This window comes from Dicentrarchus labrax, unplaced genomic scaffold, assembly GCF_905237075.1.
Source record: "Dicentrarchus labrax unplaced genomic scaffold, dlabrax2021, whole genome shotgun sequence".
Classification (NCBI taxonomy): Eukaryota; Metazoa; Chordata; class Actinopteri; family Moronidae; genus Dicentrarchus; species Dicentrarchus labrax.
In genome coordinates this window covers 17,173,845-17,194,987 of record NW_026136722.1, presented here as the reverse complement: position 1 = coordinate 17,194,987, position 21,143 = coordinate 17,173,845, and the positions used below count along the sequence as shown (strand labels likewise).

The following is a 21,143-nucleotide window of genomic DNA, read 5'->3' as shown; positions in this document are numbered from 1 at the left end:
TTTGATGTTTAAATCTAATTCTGGCTTTTATTATAACACTTTATTTGGATCATCCGCCTGCAGTTTATAGAGTATTTGTAACATTTGCTTTGTCTGTAGATGTTTAACACATTATCTATATATAATCTATATATAAAATAAAGTATATGCGACAATTCATAAACAAACCCAAACCAAACCTTTATTTCTGAAACACTTCTCAACTAAAGTTACAAAAACTATCAAAATAAAGTGGAATCCTTTTTTCTTCCTACAGTGGATTCTTTTATTTTGATATTTCTACGGGACCCTGAAGTTAAGTTCTGCCAAAATAAAACCACAAGTAAGGAAAGTTACCCTTCAAAATAAAAGCTGCACCAGAGCCTGGGTCCAGTTTCTCAAACTGGATCATTAACCGGTGGACCTGAAGGATATTAATCAATTCAGAAAATAATATCTAAATCATTTTTATTAGGAATGATTTACAGACCACCAATAGGTGTGTTTGACCCACTTCTTTAACATTTAGTTTTATTTAAAATTATTGTATTATAATATTTGTTAAAAATAGATATTTTTTTTTTTTTACGTGAAAATATTAAATAATTAACTAATTAGTCTATCTGGCTCTGAACCAGTGTCTTCTGGCTTTTGAACAAATGCAGTTGATGACTTTTCAAACTGTGGTCCGGGGACCAACAGGGGTCCTTGAGTGGGTTATAGAGGGTCCACAGCAAAAGGAGAAATATATTATTTTAACTATTGTAAAAATTAACAAAAATCTAAACAAATGCAGCCACAGTGAGACCTTTTACTCTTTTAATACGTCTGAATCAAACACATCTGTATACTGGGTATCAGTAATTAAGTGTTTATAACCAATTTATCTCAACATATTTCAACCTTTTTTCTCGACATACTGTAATTACTGTTTTATTGTGAGGTTTTAGAACATTAGAGGACAATATTTAGAGTTTTTTAACTTTTTATCCTGAGCATAAGACGAAGGTAGGAAGCTGTTTTTATTGGCAGGATTATTGTATTTTACAAAAAGACAAATAGGAAACTAGACATTGCTTCAAAGTCCTGAGACTTTAGTTTACAGTGTTTCTCTTAATGGCATGTTGGACAACAGGAAAATGGCCGGTTGAATAATCCTAAATGTATAAGTATATCTGTGTGAAACCTGTCATTACCGACCTACCCAGGCTGAAAGTGATTGATGGTTGATTGATGGTCGATTGATGGTAAATGGACTTTGATTATATGGTTCTTTTATAGCAAAGAGCCTTTCATGTCCCCTCCGCACGCACTCACATCGATGGCAGCGGGTTCAGTCTCTCACTAAGATACACTTCAACATCTGAACAGGAGGAGTCGAGGATCAAAACACTGAATCTCCTGAGCCACACACACCTCGCAATGTGGTCACAGGGCACTTTTCATCTTTACAAGATGCCGAGAAGTGCCTGAACGCACCATAGAAAAGTATTACTTAAAGTATTAAAATTAAACATAGTTATACTTTATATATCTATATATATATCTATATATATATAGATATATATATATCTGATGTCATTAGAATGTAAAAGCAGGATTTTGCTGCTGTAGTTGGTTGAACTTTTCTATACTGCAACTAATTGTATTATTTTATCATATTTCAATTATGGATCCATCTGCTGATCATTTTCTCCATTCGATCGATTGTTTGGTTTGTAAAAACTCTGAAAATGGTGAGAAATGTAATCTCAATTACCCAGAATCCAAAGGGTCACCTAGCTGTGAGCCATTTAATCATCCAAATAGCTACCAATTCATTTTCTGTTAATAAATAAATAAAATATTGACTAAAAATACAGTTTTGTTTGTTAAGATCAAAGTAATAGAGTATTTCCAGCTTCTAAACTAGTTTCCTCCATGATTACAGAAATAAATCCAAGGATCTGATTGAATTGTTGGATTTTGAATCAGTAGAAGTGGCAACAAAAGTAATATTGTAACTTATTAATAGTAACTGTAATATTACTGAAATGTATTAGTAATGAGTTACACTACTAGTTACTGGGGAAATCATTACCAGTAATTAGTTACTGCCCAACACTGGCTGCCAGGATATAGTGAAAGTTTCAGTAAATACGACAAAAAGTTATTTTTATAAAAATACCAACAGCAGCTTTAATTTATTAGAAAACATCTTGTTGTTAATAATAATTCTCTATATTGTGAAAAGTAGTACTTAAGTACAGTACTTGAGTCAATGTAATTAGTTACTTTCCACCACTGGAAAGGGGTCTCTCTCTCTCTCTCTGTCTCTCTCTCTCTCTCTCTCTCTCTCTCTCTCTCTCTCCTCTCCTCTCTCTCTTACTCTCTGTCTCCTCTCTCTCTCTCTCTCTCTCTCTCTCTCTCTCCTCTCTCTCCCTCCGCTCTCTCCCCTCTCTTGTCCCCCTCTCTCCCCTCTCTCTCTCTCTCCCTCTCACTCTCTGTCTCCCTCTCTCTCTGTCTGTCTGTCTGTCTGTCTGTCTGTCAGTAATTCAACTTCAAATCAGCTTTATTGGCATGAATGTAAAACAACAATATTGCCAAAAGCTACAAATAAATTAGATAAGAACAATTTCATACATTCCATTAAATAAGTAATCACACTGGGAGCAGAGTCTCAACAGAGTGTCAACATTTTTCTTAGTTTATCGTTTAACGTTTTATCGTGCTCAGGTAATTTGCCAGTGTGAATTCTCTTTTTAGGGTCAGATAACATTGTAATTTACTTTGTGTTTTGGTCGTTTCTTTCCAGCATTCAATATATTTTTCTTTTTGCTTGTTGATAATTTGGTTTGGTCTGATTGAGTTGGTGTTGCTGTCCTGAGGCTGTTGGGGACATGTTACTGCAGACAGCCTCAGGACCAGCTGGCTGAGGGGACTCTTCTCTGGTTTCAGCTCCTGCTATGTCAGGGCTTTGTGATGGTATGTCTGGGGGTTAACTGATTTTAAGTGATTGTAAAATTGAATTGATCTTTTCTGTATTTTTAGTGCTGTGCTCTGCACAGATTATGTGGTGTTTTTCTCTGCACCTGCAGGATGCTCTTGCAGAACTCGGTATGGATTGTTTTGTCCCTTTTGTCAAAGTCATTATTTAGTTTTGGTCCCCAAATTTAGCTGCCATTTTCAGTTTCTCTTTATTGCATAGAAAGCTCTCCTTGCTTTGTCCCTCAGATCTTTCACAGCCATGTTGAGGTTTCCTGTGTATGTAATGTTGAGGCCAAGGTGTAATTTGTATGTTGTAATTTAGTGGTGTCTAAATAGAAATTGTGTGTAACCTGATTTCTGTATTGTTTCTGAAAGATCATAATCTTTGCTGTGTTTACTGTCAGGGCCCAGGTCTGACAAAATCTCTGCAGGAGATTAAGGTGCTGCTGCAAACCTTCTTTAGAAGGTGAAAGCAACACTAAGTCATCTGCATATAGCAGACCTCTGATCTCTGTGTCGTTCAGGGTGAGGCCAGGTGCTGTGGAACGCTCTAGTTGGTTCGCTAATTCATTGATATATAGATTGAAGAGAACTGGACTGAGATTGCATCCCTGCCTCACTCCCCGGCCCTGGGAGAAGAACGCTCTTTGTTTGTTTCCAATCTTTACGGCACATTCACTTTTTGTATACATGTTCTTAATCAGCTCATATGTTTTTCCTCCAATGCCACTTTCAAGTAGCCTATAGAAAAGGCCCTCATGCCAGATGGAATCAAAGGCTTTTTTGAAGTCAACGAAACATACATATACCTTTCTTTTCTTAATTTTTAATTCTTGATCAATTAAAGTCTGGAGGGTAAATATATGGTCCGTTGTGTGGCAATTTGGCAAGAAACCAATTTGGCATTTATGCAAAATATTGTGGTCATCAAGAAAGTTGACAAGTCATTTATTAATGATGTTGCAGAATATTTTTCCCAGGTTACAGGAGACACATATTCCTCTGTAGTTATTTGGATCATATTTATTTCCAGATTTATGAATTGGGGTTTTTAAACCTTTGTTCCAGATGTCTGGAAAAGCTCCAGTTGACAGAATAATATTGAATAGTTTTAGTATAGCCAATCTGATTTTATGGTCTGAGTATTTGATCATTTCGTTGAGGATTCCATCAATACCACAAGCCTTTTTTCCTTTCAGGGACTGGATGACTTCTGTTAATTCTTGTTCTGTTACTGAGTAATCTAGAGGGTTTTGGTTGTGGTTGTTTTTTATCACCGCCTCCAGAGTTTTCCATTTCGTGCAGTACTGTTGTACTGATCATCATTTTTTGTAATATTACTGTAGAATTCTGGGTTTTGTTTAGGTTGTTCCATTTCTCGCTCTCTCTGTCTCCCCCTCTCTCTCTCTCTCTCCCCCTCTCTCTCTCTCTCTCTCTCTCTCTCTTTTATTCTGAAAGTTTTCCGACAGGAAGCTCTTCTTTAATAATGTGTTTGGCTTCTTGCCTCCACGTTGACTTTCAAATACTTGGCCCCGCCCCCTGCTCCTCACCTGCTCACCTGGCGTACCCGCGCGCACAGGTATCGCTGTGCCGGAGAGGTGCGGATCAGGAGCGACTGCAGGGGGGGGGAACTTCAATCTGCTATGGCGGAGTCTCAGCTGCTGTGCATGGACGATGAGCACGTTAACGAGAAGATCCCAGAGTCCAGACCCGAGTTCTACTACAGCGAGGAGCAGCGTGCGGCCCTGGAGCAGCTCCTCCGGAACGGGGACGGAGCCTTCAAGATGCGCCTCAAGGAGGACAACATCAAGGACTTCCTCTCCGCCAGGGAGGTGAGGTTCATCCGGAAAACGTTTCTCGAGTACGACACGGACAGCGACTCCGAGTCCGGAGAGCATGAGAAGTCCAAGGAGTCCTCCAGCGCGGACTCCGGGGTCCACTCCACCTACTGGCCCCAGATGTCCGACACCGAGGTCCCGTCTCTGGACATCGGCTGGCCCGGCAGCAGCGGCGTCTACAAGGGGGTGACCCGGGTGTCTGTGCACACCCACCCGCCCAAAGAGTCCGGACCGCACATCAGGGAGGTGGTGAGGAGGCTGATCCAGGAGGCGCACAAGGTAACACCTTTATTATCCTGTAAAGACACAAAGACTGCACACTGAAAAATAAATAACATTTAACTTATAACTTATATTTAAGTTTTTGAGTCTGAAAAGTTGAAATTTCTTAAATGAAATGAAGCAATCGACATCTTCAGTCTTTCTCAATACATATAAACATTAAAAACAGTATTATTATAATAAATCAACCACTATGAACATCAGATTGTGTAATGTACTCTCCTTAGATAGCTATAACTAATTTAATTTCGTTTTTTATTTAGTTAAATTATCAGGTTGGATAAATAATAAACACAATGACTTTATAGCAGCTTGTATTTTATGAGGAAAACATGAAGCAAAATGAGCAAAACTGCCTCAAACCTTCATAAAAGTCAAGTCAGAGTTTATTTAAATGGCAAATCTCAGACAACCTCAGAGGGTTTTATAATCTGTACAACATTTAAATCCTTCTGTTATTATTAGACCCTCAATTCAATGAAAGATTCCCCCCCAAAAAACCCTGGAAGAAGAACCACAGAGGAGAGATTCGGACAGAACAAACCAACAAAACTACATTAAATACAAATACTGACGACACAATTTCTGATACGTGAAGATTTTTAAATGTATGTGAAGAACGAGGATCCAGGAGGACAGTTACAGCTTCAAGTATCATGGAGGGAGACATACAGTACGACCTCCTCTCCCCCACGGAGGCCTGGAAGAGGACAGGCCGCAGAACGTGGAAATAGGATCCAGGAGGACGTTGAGCAACTTGAGGTGTTGCCAAATAGGTAGAACCAGAACCACATGACCTCAAAACAAACAAAAACACAATCAGGGCTTCAACTAAGGATTATTTTCAGTAACAGTTCATCTATTAATGTCTCAATTTATCAATTAATTTTGTATTAATGTCAGAAAATGCTGAAAAATCCTTCCAGTTTTACAAAGTCTTTAGATATTTTGTTTTCTAAAACCAAAGATATGTCAAACCTCTCTACAGTTGTGTGTTTATCTGTAAAGAATAAAACCAATAAACCAAAGAGATTTACAGATTAAGTCTTAAAAGCACCTTAAATCTATTAAACTCCCAAAGCTTTGGGCAGCAAAGTTTTCTATGTAAACCCGTCTACAGGGTTGGACTCTACAGGATGCCCTTAAAAAGAAACAGTGGAACACATTTATGACCCGTATGAAAATAACAGACTATAACAGCAATAAAAAAGATCCACAGTGATTGGCTACCGGTGATCATGTGACAGAGAGCCTCAGGCTGAGAGCAATTACAGTCACTCCACATGTGTCCTGTCCCTGTTTAAATAACGCTCCCAGGCTTTAACGTTTATTTCAATCCAAAGAAAACCTGCTATACTGTCTGAGAGGTTGTCTGTACATTCGTGATACTGTGTGCATTAGACTTATTTTGTCATAATAAACCCATAAAAACATGTTTTAATTCAATTTAATTGACCTAAATATAAAAATATAGATAATTTAAAGGACCATTTAGGGTTTTTTGAAAGTATGAAATCAGATTCAATGGTCAAAAATAATGTAAATTTGTTTTTAAATGCATTAATAGTTTTTTGTACTATTAACAGGAACAAAAAAGGGTTTTTGGTCATCTTTGTAGACAGATTAGTATGATATTATCTCAAATTAATGTCAATTAATGCTAAACTAGGGGCTGCCAATATGAGACAAAATAATGTAAAATATATAATTTCTCCCTTTTGGTATGAATAAAAAAGGAGAACAAGTGATTTTTAGAGCAAATATGAATGCTGTAAAAATACCTTTTTAATAACAATTTAAGTATCGTGTTATGATCTTATTGTGTGTTGTGTTTTTTGTATGCACATCAGAGCCTTTATTAGGGTTATAGTGGATTATTCTGGAGTAAATAGAACATAAAACATTTGTAGTTGTCATACAAAGGCTTTGATTACTACAAAATTATACAATATACGAAGAAATCAGAATCTATTAAACGTATTAAAACAGAGTTCCAACGTGTCCTAGAAAACCTGGAAGTTTAGAGACTAGTTTTCCAGCCATGGAATAACCTGGAAATAATCAATGTTGTCCTGGAAGATGTATTTTAGCTCTTCACTCAGGTCTTTGCCACAGATCACCTACGTATTTAGTTTGAAGCTCGACTGTTGGGAGGATAACCAACGTCAAAGTGGGTTCAATGGACGTGGAACAAACTTGATCTGGTTAATAAATAAAAGGTGAAAAGATGAATTTTCTGTAAAATAAAGAAAAGTCTACTTAATTTGTTACCTACGGTCTGTAGTTAATGTAATGTTATAGTTAACAAAGTACACAGCGGAAAAACTGGTGAATTAACTCAAAAAGTTATTTAAGTCACAATATAACCAACTAAAATATCTAAATAGTTCAGATGTGTGACATTACAATGAAGTTCTGTAGTTCTGCACAGATTCGCTGACCAACAAATGTCACATCATCAAGATTTTCATTTATTTATATCAGTGAAAATAATAATTAGGCTCCTCTCTTAATGCCCGCTGCACGCCTTCCCTGTTGTTTCAGCTCTGCACCGGTATTTATTTTACCTTTATTTTACCAGGAAGTGATTTCTAAAAATGTCTTTTACAAGAGAAACCTGACTGAGGTGATAAACAGAAAACATCCACAGTACACTAGAAACTATTTACACAGTTTAACACAAATATTAACACAATGGCTTCTCAAGAAAAACAACCACGTTTCTTTATGACGCACTTAAATATATGAATATAGACAATGCAGTCGTCACCAGATCTGTTAAAACCCGGGAACATTACAAAGCAGCTGCTGGGAGGAACGTAGCTGGTAACTGACACAGAGCAGGAAGTTCACCCAGTATCGCTTTATAAATAAAAATGTACCAGTGCTTGACGATGTCCGATACATCAATCATAATGATCGATTGATGTGAGGGACGCGTAGAGATGGATGGTTCGCTGAATAAAGGCTCCCTAAAGTGGTAAAATGCCACCGTAATCAATCACAGACAAAAAAAGTGTTTTCTTTGCATTAAAAGTAGATTTATTTCTAAAATAAAAGCCTCTCTTCACTTTGAGCTCTCTAACTAGATTATCAATATGTGCATTAAATAAAAGCTTGTGATCAATCCTGTATGTCCAGCACCAGTTAGCTGTTTCCTGTCTTTATGCTAAGCTACCCACCTGTAGGCTGTAGTTTTATATTCTAACAGGAGAGTGATGTTTATCTGTCAGATCATGATTGAGCTTGAGCTTTCAGCTGCTTCTGTGGAGGCCGGAGAGTACGAGCCTCAGACAGGTTTCAACAAGTGCAATTAATCTCTTTATGTGGAAGGGAAGATAAAAGTGACAGTTAAGAATTATTACAGAAAATCTAAATTATCAAGGTCTGCTGCGTTGCAGAGTAACTCTGTGTTTCAGCTTGCAGCAGTGAGACTTGAACACGAGGCCTGTTGTGTTCAAAATCTCTGTGTTGATGCCAAAAACAGTAACATGAATCATTCTGATGTATCTACATCAGCTAATAATAAAAAAGGTGCTTACTAAACACAAAACATCTCCATCGCACCTGCTCCCAAAGTCTTATTGTGACTGTGAGGTGTTGAATTATTGATTATTATGTTCTGTACAGTAGAACAAAGTATCATCAGATAAACATCAACAAATAAAAAAGCCACATAAATACCTCCAGGCACTGTTAACCTTCCCTCTGTGCAGAAAGTAAGTATCATTATTGTACGACTGTAAGTTATAGTTAAACAACAACATACTAAATAGAATATAAAATCTAATATGTGTATTCAGAATCATATTTTGCTCATGCAGAACTTTCGGGTAAAAACAGGGAAGGGTTAAACAGCCCTCGGCATCAATAATAAAATCAATGGGAGAGTCATAAGCAAGTTTTAACACGGTGCAGACGGAGGAGGCCGAGCCGCTCTAAATGTCAGCTCAGATCAGGACTTGCAGACTTGTTCAGCCCAGGCTGGAGCTCAACAGGCCTCCTTCTTTATGCTTCCCTCACCCACTCAGAGGTTCCCACGGCTCCTTCTGATTGGTTGACCTCTGAGTTAGTCAAACTTAAGCTGCAGAGGGGGGAGCGCTCACCTGTGATTGGTCTGACGTGTGGCACCAGAGGGCAATAGTTGCAGGGTAAGGAGATCGGGTTTGTTCTGACTGGAAGAATACAGTCTCTCTTTCTGAGGTGTGGAGGAAAGAGAGTGCGACTCTCTGAGCTCTGAGAGAGCGGCCCCGCTGCAGAACTGTTATGATTGGTTAAATAATTAAACATACTTTGACACATATGTTAATCCTCTTCATTATGTGTTGACAGTAGCTGACTCAGAGCCCTGACATCTTAATTAGTTGATCACATGCTGAGATTGCTCCCCTTGAGGTAAATCATTCACTCCTGGAAGCCGGCCAAATGCTTCAGAGAGTATCTCTGCGTTTCAGTACCCCGTAAGTTCAAATACTTATAGAACAACACGCACGCACTTATTTCCAATCAAGAGAGGAAGCGCAGCTGTGTGATTTATGTTAAGATGAGCTGTGGATTGCTGGTGGCGGTGGGGTGGCGGTGGGGGGGGGGGGGTTTCAGGCCAAGTGGATTTCTATGTCACAGGTGGATAATTATGTTTCTGGTTGAACTACATTCAAGAGTAAGAGCAGCGTAGCAGAAAATATCCATATTAAGTCATTTCAATCCACACGCAGGCTTAGCGTCTAAAGCAGTGAGAGTTATTACCAGCTGGGTGAGATAAGAGATTTAGTGTTAAACACAGTCTTTATCGCCCTGTAGAATAAAGAAATACATTCAACCAGATATGAGCAGGTTATGTGCATGTTTAAGAGATAAATATAAGAAATGTAGTTCTTATTGTTGTAAAATAAATCGACTGGAAACATTTAAATGTCCAGTGTGTAGGATTTAGTCACTTCACCCTCAGTTTCTAAGCGTGAAGGAGAAACTATGGTTGCCATAAGAAGTGCTAAAGGTCCAATCTGCAGCCAGTGTTTGGTTAGAAACATGAAGATTCAACATGGCAGACTCAGTAGAAAAGGACCCGCTCTCTCTGTAGATAAAACACTTATATTCCTGAAAGATCTGCTGTGAAAGAAGTGTCTCCCTCACTGGACAGTTGTTTTTTCCTATTACGCAATCTCACAAGTTATTTACTATAATTACACTCACACGGTTACTTTTAACAATTGATACTGTTTAAAAATCCGCTGTCACGTGTGAAGTTGTCTGCCAGGAAAACTTGTTTGGAGGTGTTTGGATCGAGCCCAAACATGTACAGTAGAGCTGCAATGAGGAAATGGAAAAGGCCTCACATGATCAATCTAAATTGCACTCAAGGATATAAAAACACAGCGTGGCTTTAAAATGCTCCACTGCAAATAATCCTCATGTTTGTTTAATGAATTATAAAATATTAAAGATGCAAAATACCAAAATGGAGCATCCGCTCAGTCCACTGCAGGCTGACTCCTCTGTTGTAGCACACTGTAGTACAGTATGTGTCTTGTGGATGATTTCTACCATAGCTCAGATCCTGCACTGTTATGTTGTGTAATGGTTTTGAATGCAGACACTGCTGTTGAAATAATTAGCAGTAGTAAGTAAACTGTAGCCATTGTTGGATTGTGTCCAAATTGACTTCAGTAACCTTTTAATCACCTGGAAAAACTAGTTCCTCTGACGTTTCAACTGCTACTTCTTCGGTAAAAGATGTGCTTAACATTTTGTATCACGACACTATTAATAAGTCATTGTCTCAGTTTCGCTGTTATTACTGTGACAGCGGGGAGCGGTGAAACACTTTTATGAGTCTTAATGTAGCAGGAAGCGGGTTTTCATATTGGCAGCAGAACACTCAGAGATAACCAGATGTGACGTGAATAACGTGCTCACAAATCTCTACCAACCCGTCTGATCGGGGAAGTTAGAAAAGAAAACCAAATGGAAAAAAACAAAAAAGAATCTGAGTGAATTTAGTTTTTTGTTGTGAACCAGAAATAGTTTGAACTTCTTTGTCCTGCCGTTCAGTGGTGGAAATATTTATGTCATTCACTTCAGTAAAGTAGAAATTCTGGTTGAATAGGAATTCAATTACAAGCAAAATCAATGAAAATGTTAAGTTGCAGTAAGTAGGGCAACATTTCCTTGAAGTTCAATTCAATTCAATTCAATTTTATTTGTATAGCACCAATTCGTAACAGAAGTTATCCCAGGACACTTCTCAAATAGAGCAGGTCTAGACCGAACTCCTTATAACATTTACAGAGACCCAACAGTACCACCATGAGCAAGCACTTGGCGACGCGGGCAAGGAAAAACTGCCTTAGGGTCAGAAACCTCGGACAGACCCTTCGGCTCTAGGTGGGTGGTCGTCTGCCTCGACCAGTTGGTGTGAGAGAGAGAGAGACAGAGACAGAGACAGAGAGAGACACAGACAGACAGATGCACAGCAACAACAGTAGCAACAACTACACTAATAGTAGTGACTGAATAATAATAACAATATTATCAGTGATATTAGTAATGGTAATCTAGCAGGACCATGGCAGGAGGCTCCACCAGGATCCATGAGAACCTACGAGACGAGAAAGCACAAGAACTCCGGGGAAGAAGTGAAGTTAGTAACATGCATTAATGGAACATGAATGAGTGCAGAAAGGGAGGGAAAGGAAGAGAGGAGCTCAGTGCACCATGGGAAACTAAGGGATGGTCCAGGACTCACCTGATCCAGCCCTAACTATAAGCTTTATCAAAGAGGAATGTCTTAAGCCTACTCTTAAATGTGGTGAGGGTGTCTGCCACCCGAACCACAACTGGAAGCTGGTTCCACTGGAGAGGAGCTTGGTAACTGAAGGCTCTGGCTCCTGTTCTACTTTTAGAGACTATAGGAACCACAAGTAGTCCTGCAGACCTCAGTGGGTCACAGTGCTGCTTAAAGTAAGACTTATAATTCAGAAAAATGGTGTTATACTATTAAAGAAGTTGCTGATGTTTTAATGTGTAAGTGCCATTTTTGGTATACAACTTGTGTAGTGTGTTGCAGTCAGCAGGGGTTACTGCTTCAGTTTCTTGGGGGAATTTAAAAAAATATATATATCCACATATTGAGTCACTTTGCACTTGCATGTGAAAAACTAGCTTGCACAGAAGTTAAGAAAGTTAAAATGTATTTATTTTGTTTTAGTTGTGGGTGGTATAATAATAGTGATAGCGTTAAAATAGCTAAAAGCAAAGGATCAAGTGTTGAGTTGGATAGTGATGCATAGACTGTTAAAATAACTAGCTTAAAGTAAATGATACATGGCTGAAAGTGATTAAAATATAGTTAAATAGTTGAAATAATTAGCTAAAACTAAAGAATAAATGTTAAAATAGCTGATGGATACAGCTGGTGTGTCACATAATGATTGATGAAGTCCTAAATCCATCTGACGGGCTGTTGAGGGAACCAGTGGTTGCATCATGTTGTATAAGCTCAGATCTTAATCTGTAAAGTCACTACAGCTGTCAAATAAAAGTCCAATATTCCCTCTAAACTGTAGAGAATAGAAGTGAAATGGAAACACTAAAGTACATAATCCCCCCTTTGTGTTCCCCAGGTGGTGGCCATAGTCATGGACCTCCTGACAGACCTGCAGATCCTCCAGGACCTGCTGGATGCGTCATCTCGGCGCGGGGTGGCTGTCTACGCCGTGCTGGAGGCGGGGGGAGTGCCCCACTTCCTGGATATGTGCACTCGGCTGCAGGTTAACGCGGTGCATCTGCGGGTGAGGAGGGAGCTCAGCACACACTGACAGAGCTGACAGATGAGTGCTGCAGAGGGAGGAGGCTCGCTAATACAATACACAAAGAGCAAATGAACACGGAGAGAGTTTCAGTGGCTCACAGCTCTGCCTCCTTTAGCAGACAACAGCAGTGACGGAAGTACTTATCAGGGATTAAGAGGTCTCATGTATCATATGTCACACTCTTCAGGAAATACCTGACATTTAAAAGACCACTGACGTGTTTGTTTTGGAGGTTTATTAAACCTCCGGCCTGTTAAAACATGATCATTAGCTGCATTATCAAATAGTTTTGTTCCTCAGATATGAAGTAGCCGCTGCATTCGTCTCTTTTTAAAGGGTCAGTGCATTCAAACCACAAATAGTTTCGGTTCAGGATTTTCAGTTTGACTTCACAACAACACAATGGAGGTGAAAGGAACTGTGAGAAACTCAACACTGCCCTTTATTTCCAGGAATGGTGTCTGAAGACAATTATTTGAATTGCAAAACAAAATTATTTAATGTTTATTTGCATTTTCATAATCAATGAGTTATGCTACTGAGCTTCTACAGTGGTTTTTAAACCAACAGGGGTCCTTGAGCAGGTTGTTGAGCAAAAGGAGGAATAAGAACAAAACAAGGAAAGAAATAGGGTTGGCCATTTTTATTCATTGCAACTTATAGTGACTCTGAAGACTTCATAATCTTGCCATTTACGATTGTACGGTTGCAGAATAAAATTGAGATTTAGTTCCCTTTTATGCGACTTTTAAAGCAGAGGTTGCTCCTGCAGTTTAGTTGGGGGTCAAAGATAGTAGCTGGAGGTGGAAGAACTAGAAACTATGATTTATGTACGTACATAATGAGTCAGCTGATACACCTGAACTAGGCCATAGTATGCTCTTTCTCAGGTTCATACTTGTATATGGACCTGTTAGAAAGGTTAACATACTTTAATGCTGAAATATTGGACATTGTTGCATGTACAGTCCAATCTGTCATCTTGTTTTGGGTGAGACGAAGTCGGGGAGTGAACACACAACTGTCTGTTTAAACAGATGATTGCTGTGTCACACTTTTATATCTGTGAGCTTGGGGGAGAAGGTGTTTTTACAATTGAGTTAAAATCTTTTTTAATTTCTTTTAAATCGAGAGATTAACAGTTGAAATAAACCCACTGATCTACTACTACTAATACTTTACATCTCCAAAAGTAAATGATAAAGAGGAAAGATCCCTGTAGAATTAAATGCATTTATTAAATTTGTTTTGACCAACTTATGGAAAAAATGGGTAATAAATAATAAACGCTAATTTTCTTTGAAAAAGTAAAGTAAATACAAATGTACAATGGTGGGTATCAAATGTAAGATCTTTGAGGAATTACTGGGATACGAAAAGCTGAAACATTTAAAAAAACAAATTGTCTGGCTCCATTTTGATCCACTGATGCATTAAATATAATCATCTTACTTTTATGAATTAACATAACACAGTTCTGTGTGTTCTACGTTGCAGCGGCTGAGAAATGATAGTAAGTGTTGATCTAGATTAAAAGCGGACAGCGGTTCACTGAGCCAGACTGTCATCCTATCTCCACAGGGACACAATACCCAGCCTTATCTGCTGTATGCAGAGTTTTTAGCTCCAGTCGAGTTTAACTGGAGCACTGGAATACCTGCCCATTGTGGTGTCAGTTGATAAAGCTGTGAAAGGCCTTTTCAGAGCGCTGGGCTCTGTTACTCTTACTTCTTACAAATGAACATTCATAGATCCTGAGAATAGATCCAAAGACTGTAACTCGATGCTTCGCCCCACACAGAGGCTGACGGCAGTGGAAAGCCTCCTCCCAAAGTGTCCACTCACAGTTTACATCTCCTTTTTCTTTCTTTTCTGTTTCTTTCTGTTTCTTTCTCTTCCCTTTAAGTAAACATATGTGGCTGAAGGGTTTGGGCTTTCCGTCTTGACGTTATGTTCCAGTTGACTTTATGTTTCAAGGTGTGACACCGCAGTTTGACTTGGCATCTCTTTGAATCATTCATGCATGATACAGCAGGGGGACGTTCGATAGCTGTGGCTGAGTGAGTTTACTCAGGCTCACCCGTGTGATGCTAAGCCTGCTGAAATGTGTAATTAAGCGGGTGTTTCTTTACAGAATCTCCGTGTGCGGATGGTGAAAGGTGCAGGGCTGGCCCTGTCATTTGGAAAGCTGCCCGGATCCCTGTGCTCCAAATACATGCTGGTAGATGGAGAGAAAGTCATGTTTGGGTCTTACAGGTGAGCCATGATGTCTTAAACTCACACATTCAGACATTACATCTGAGACTGGACGGTACTGTGGGGATTTAACACCAAACTGAACTGTTATTTATTATTTTGGGTAACTCCAAAGTGTTTCAGTCCAGTGAAAAGAAACCCATTTTATAGAAAGGATAAAAAAATAAACAGAAATTATGTTATAAAGAGCTTTTACAAAACCAATAAGATATAATCATAAATACATCATGTGAGAGAAGAGAACTGAAGAGTAGTTCACATACAAGGAATTTGTCTTGGTAAATTGGTGCGTAACAATAAAACAGAAAAATATCAATAAAGACAAAATAGAAACAATGAAAAAGAAAATATGTACATATATAAAAAGAGATAATATGACCGTTATGTAAATGGATTAAGTGCTGTACAGGTGTGTGTTCCTGTACAATGAATTGTATGTAATGTATAAAAACATACATTTTCAATTACAATCAATTAATTTGTGCATAAAAAAACCTTCATGGAAATGCAAACAATTTATAAATATCTCAAATAATCACCTGCCAATAACAATTGTTGTGTTTTTGTTACCTTAGAATGAGCTTTTAGAGTTTTTATCTATTGAAGGAACGGTGAACTCTTGGTGAGCCGCCATGTTTCTACAGTAGCCCAGAATGGACAAACCAATCAGTGGCTCTAGATGGGACCTTTTATGTTTTTTGAGGCCACCATAGTTTCTCCTAGACACTTGGAACAGGAGGGTGAGACGAGGGGGTTGTAGTCTACACACTGGACCTTTTAAAACATCCACTGAAGAGATGAAAAATGGTGTACTGCCACCTGATTGGACAATTATCACACCAGCTGTTTATCTCAGTGGACCAACTCCTAATATTTACACATTAATTTGCATTTTCTTTTGCCAGTTTTCTCAAAATTCAGAAAAGGTTTGCTCTACATCTGGATAGAAAAGCAACTTCACTTTGGTGCTGTTTAACATTTTCTAATTTCAGATCTCTGTTGTACATACTGTCTATATTGTGATGTTTTAACTCTAATGTTGTTTTTTTGCATTAGCTTTATGTTGTTTGTATCCACTTGCCTCTTGTCGTCATTGTAAATTAGAATTGGTTCTCAGTCAATATATCTGGTTAAATAAAGGTCAAAGAAATAAAGTGTGTGCTTCGAAAAGTAGTTTATAAAAGATTTGGCTGCTTTAAAAAGTACAATAATTACTTCACTAATTGTTCAAAACATTATGTGTTGCTCCATTTCATTAGCTTTTAAAGTGTAAGTCCAATAATTACTCGTTCCCATTATTCAAAGCTGCTGCTGACGGCCTTGTTTTCCACTCTCAGATCTAAATGTTTAAAGGCTGCCAGGCTTTTAAATATGAAAACAAACTTTCTCTAAAAGCAGCCGGCTACAACACAAAAGAAAATCAAATACAGACTTGCACACTAATAACTCCTTAAAGACCTTCTGAAGCAGATTGAACACGTGGAATGACTGGAATGCTGTTTTTGCCGCAGACTCTGCTTATCTACTGTTGGTCCTATTAAATCTATTGTTGTAGATCAACACTGTGATTACTGATCGAGGCAGGTGTGTAAAACCTGCGTGAGATTACTATGAGGAGGCAAAAAGCTTTCTGTGCGTCACCTGAGTGCTTATTCAGAATGATTAACCAGTGAAATAATTACACCACCTACGTTTGTTAACCTTCCATCGAATGTATGCACAGATATTAGAGTAGATATTACAGCAAAAACCTGTGTTAAAGTGTTAAATACAGGCGTGGATCGTGCTTTTATGCACTGAGTTACCTCTAAAAGTCTATTCACACTATTCTTTGACTCATATTGAAACGTTTTACTGCAGGAAACTCCATCCTCACCTGAAGTTGACAAACACCTGAACCAGACTCCCTGCAAAAACAAGCTGATTCAAATGTTTTGAATACAGCGTTCGTGAGTTAAGCTCCTGTATGCAGCAAACGGTGTGTGATTACAGATGACACATCTTTTCACTCGTCATGCTTTTTTACCTGCAAGAGACTTTTATCAGTCAGCTCTGAGTCCTCTGGTGAACCACGTTAGTGACCGCATCTGCGACGAATCTGTTCTCACTGCACTTCATGAACACATTAAGTGAAATCAAAACTGGAACGACTCGATTCGTGCCCAGTGAAAAGAGCACAGTCATGTTTTGAGTCATGTGTGAGAGTTCATTATGACTGGAAGGTTACGTAAAGAAATCTGGGTCAGTTTGACTTTTAAATAAAGTTTTAAAAACAGAAACAATCTGATTCGTAGGACTGCCGTATTACAAAATGCTTAAAAGGAGAATTTTATTTTCCACAGTGGGTTTCATCTAAAAGTGTAAATGAAGTAGCTGGTAGGATGAATGTTTCCTCAGGTAATAAACTCCACCTACCAGCAGGTTAATTAACACATTATATATTGTTTGTTTAATTTGTATAAAAACCAAAGTGTAAAAATGACAATTTGCAGAACTATATGAGGGTTGTGTACCAAACTGTTTCTTGGCTAGGACCATTAAGTTTTTAGAGTTTCTGCTGGTTGCCCGGACATTACCCTCCCTTAAAGGTTCCATATGTAAGATTCTGAAGCCTTTTACATATTTGTATTGCCAATGAGTCAACAGGTTGTAATGTAACTTAAAATAACGAAGTATTCCTCCAACTTTTTCTGTTGCCCCCGAAAATCCATTTGATTTTGGAAAGGACGCTAAGGACGTAACGTTATCGCTTGCAAAATACTATCTGAGTAGATATGCCTACAGAGTTAATGGCCACTAGTGTAGCTAACAGTGTTTTTCTCCTTTTAACATTTTTGTTTGGACAAAACTAAAGACATAAGATGTGTAATCTGTGCTGGTGGGTGGATTTTGTTACCTTTTGTTTCCAGGCTTTATGCTAAGCTAAGCTAACCAGCAGACAGTAGCTTCATATTTAACATACAAATACACACAAAAGTTTTTTAATTTAAAATCCCTTTTTTCTCGTCAAGCTTCACCTGGAGTTCCTCTCGGATGGACAGGAACACGATCACCGTGATGACGGGACAAACTGTGGACTTCTTCGACAATGACTTCAGGGAGCTGTACGCCGTGTCTGAACAGGTGGACCTCTACAAGGAGTTCAACATCACCAAGCCGCCTATACCTACGCCCATCACCAAGCCAAAGGTGGAGCCAGTCCGGCCTCCACCCGTCTCCATGTCTCGCTTTCAAGTATCTATCAATGACTCCAGACAGGTCGATCTAAAGGTACCTGCACATAAATACCACAACCCTAAGTACTCTTTAGTTTTTGGGAACAGCAGGGGTCTAACAGGTTCCCTCCAAGACCTGTCGACCCCGAGCGACTCGCTGGTCGGCGGGCTGAACCAGAGGAACGGCCTGCACAACCTTCATACCAGCAGCGACAGCAAGGACCAGGTGGACCGAGTGTCCCCTCAGAGTCCTGGCTCACCAACAGAGGAGGAGGATGAGGATGGAAAAGGGGGCTTGAAGAAGAACCCGGCCGCCGGAGTGAAGAAACGCAGCTCCTTCAGGCACTTCTTGAAAGGCAGGGGAGGTAATCAGAGCACAGAGACTATAGAGGAAGGCGTGGTCACTCCTCAGAGCCCCGCCCCCGTCTGTAAAATGCCAGAGACCAATGGCGTCGCAGCAACTGAGCTGGAGGACTCGTTTGAGATCATTGAGAAACCAGGTCCGCTGAAATCCAAAACCAAGAAGCCCTCAAAGCTCATTCAGAGGAGTATGTCGCTGCAGACCATCAACACGGGAGACGAAGACGGTACGTGCTCACAGTCTGTTTGTTTGTTTCATACAATGAAGTTTATTAGTGATTAATGTGCAGATTGTTTTCTCGATTAATCATCTGGTCTCTAAAATATCAGAAACTGGTGAAAAATATCACAATTTCCTATTTCTGGTTCTCGCTTTAACATGTGTACTGAGACTTAAAGTGAGCCCAGACTTTCCTCCTTCAGCAGAGGAATGTACAAACTGATTCTAGTGTCACATAAATCAACCTGCTGAGCTCAAACATCAAAGTGAAGGAACAATAAAAAGAAAAGTGGAGACTTTAAATAATATGTTAACCTGCACCTGGATCCACATATGCACCGTAAAGTCAGTTAGTGGTTTAACTTTCCACCATATTAAATTGAATTAAAAGTAAAATCTCTTGATCTAATTCATCATCAGACTCGTGAAATAAATCCAGACAAATCAAATCAAACATTTAGAAACACTTTTAGCAACTGTTTGTACTGAAAGTGGCTACAGACAGAATTCAGTTTGTATTAAAAGTTGTTATTTTTTATAATAATAATAACTTTATTAGTATATATTTGTACAGAGTTCTTTACATACACACAAAACAGCAGCAATAAAGAATGAGATTAAAAGCAATATATGAGGTAAACAGATACAAATATTAGACCAATAATCAGAGATACATTTAAGAATAGATTAAAAATTATAACACTCACACACACACACACACACACACACACACACACACACACACACACACACACACAAATAACATAATACACAGCAATGTGTGCAGAAATAATACACATACAATAAAATTTGATAACAAATAAGACAAATCCCAATAATTAAACACTTAAAAGATTATAAAAGTGTGTTTTTTTTAAAAGGTGAAACTGATTTAATTTCCTAATAATAACAATGTGAAAGAAGGCCCTTGTACTGATGAACCTACAGAGAATTATCACCTTAATCTACAGCTCCCCTCGACTTTATGGAGCTTTATAATCATCATGATATTATCAGAAACTTTATTTATATTGCACTTCTCTTCACAATGCCACAGTGAGCTTCAGCTCGTTTATTTTAGTCTCTGTGCTCTCATAGTGTTAGTCTCAGAGAAAAAATCTCTAAATCCTCAGCAGCAAACACAGTTAGAGAGACAGATATTTCCCTCAGGAGTTGGTAGAGACCAGAAGAAAGTGAATATTGGAATATTGGTTCATCAGGTGGACACAAACGCGACTCTAAATAAAGGTCAATGTTGCTCTGTGACTGCTGGATATGTATATAAGAAACTGTTTGCTAGCCAGTTCACCATATTGACTTAAAATGTTCCCAAACCTGTTTCTGTTTAAAGGTTTAAGAAGTATTGAGATGCTCCACTGTCTCTAATTGTGATATTAATTTCTCCACACTACTAATTATGGTTGTAATTAATCTGTCAACAGGGTCCAAGAGCCGCCGGCGGCATCAAAAGAAGAACTGCATCCAGTCATGAGATCAAAAACAAGAGGACAGTCTCTCATGGTTAAACACGCTGAGTCACAGTATCACTTTACTGTAACCAGGTGACTTTACTTTACAGGACAAGAGTGCAGTCAGTGTCTGTGGCCTGTTACACGGCTTCAGTTTGGGATTGAAAGTCCCTGCTGTGCCTTATGGGAGCGACCACTGACGTTGTAGTTTAACTAATCACGTGAGGAAAAGAAAATCTTAACATTGTAGCCAAAAGTGCTGTTGGAGGCAAATTCCATCGCCACTATTTTTTATATTAAATTATTCTTAAAGTCAAGTGTTTTTTTATTTTGCACACGTATGCTTGAACCTGAACACCACAGAGGAGCTCGGGGCTGCGACCCGGGCTGCGACCTGGGTGGATTACATCACACCTGTGAGTTGACACGGTTGCTATGGAGACAGGAAAAGTGATCGGTCGTGCTGTTGTCCCTGAGTGTCGCCTTACAGAGGACCCTTGGTAACAGAGTAAGTGTTCATCGGAGTGTGTTGTACAGGCTGTGAATAATGTAGGCCGAGCTGAGTGCTGACGCTGTTTGTTTCTGCTGTACGGCCACTTTGTATGTTTGCACATTCTGGGATTTTGTTATTCAGGCAAAACTGGCGAAATTAAAAATGTGAATTCTGGAGAGAAACCACTTGAGATAATCCAAAAATTTTTGTAGAAGAAATGGAATAAAAAGACATAAAAACAGAAGATTGTGTG

The 21,143-nt window shown here is 38.8% G+C and overlaps 1 protein-coding gene across 1 annotated transcript; it reads left to right on the top strand.

The window, feature by feature from the left end:
* The first annotated feature begins 4,499 nt into the window (after positions 1–4,499).
* Positions 4,500–21,134, top strand: fam83fa (family with sequence similarity 83 member Fa). Its single transcript, XM_051389373.1, has 5 exons — positions 4,500–5,063; positions 12,689–12,856; positions 15,012–15,133; positions 18,145–18,935; positions 20,371–21,134. Exons 1-5 carry the CDS (start codon positions 4,590–4,592, stop codon positions 20,418–20,420), a joined length of 1,605 nt encoding a protein of 534 aa, XP_051245333.1. The 5' UTR covers positions 4,500–4,589; the 3' UTR covers positions 20,421–21,134.
* Positions 21,135–21,143: the final 9 nt, after the last annotated feature.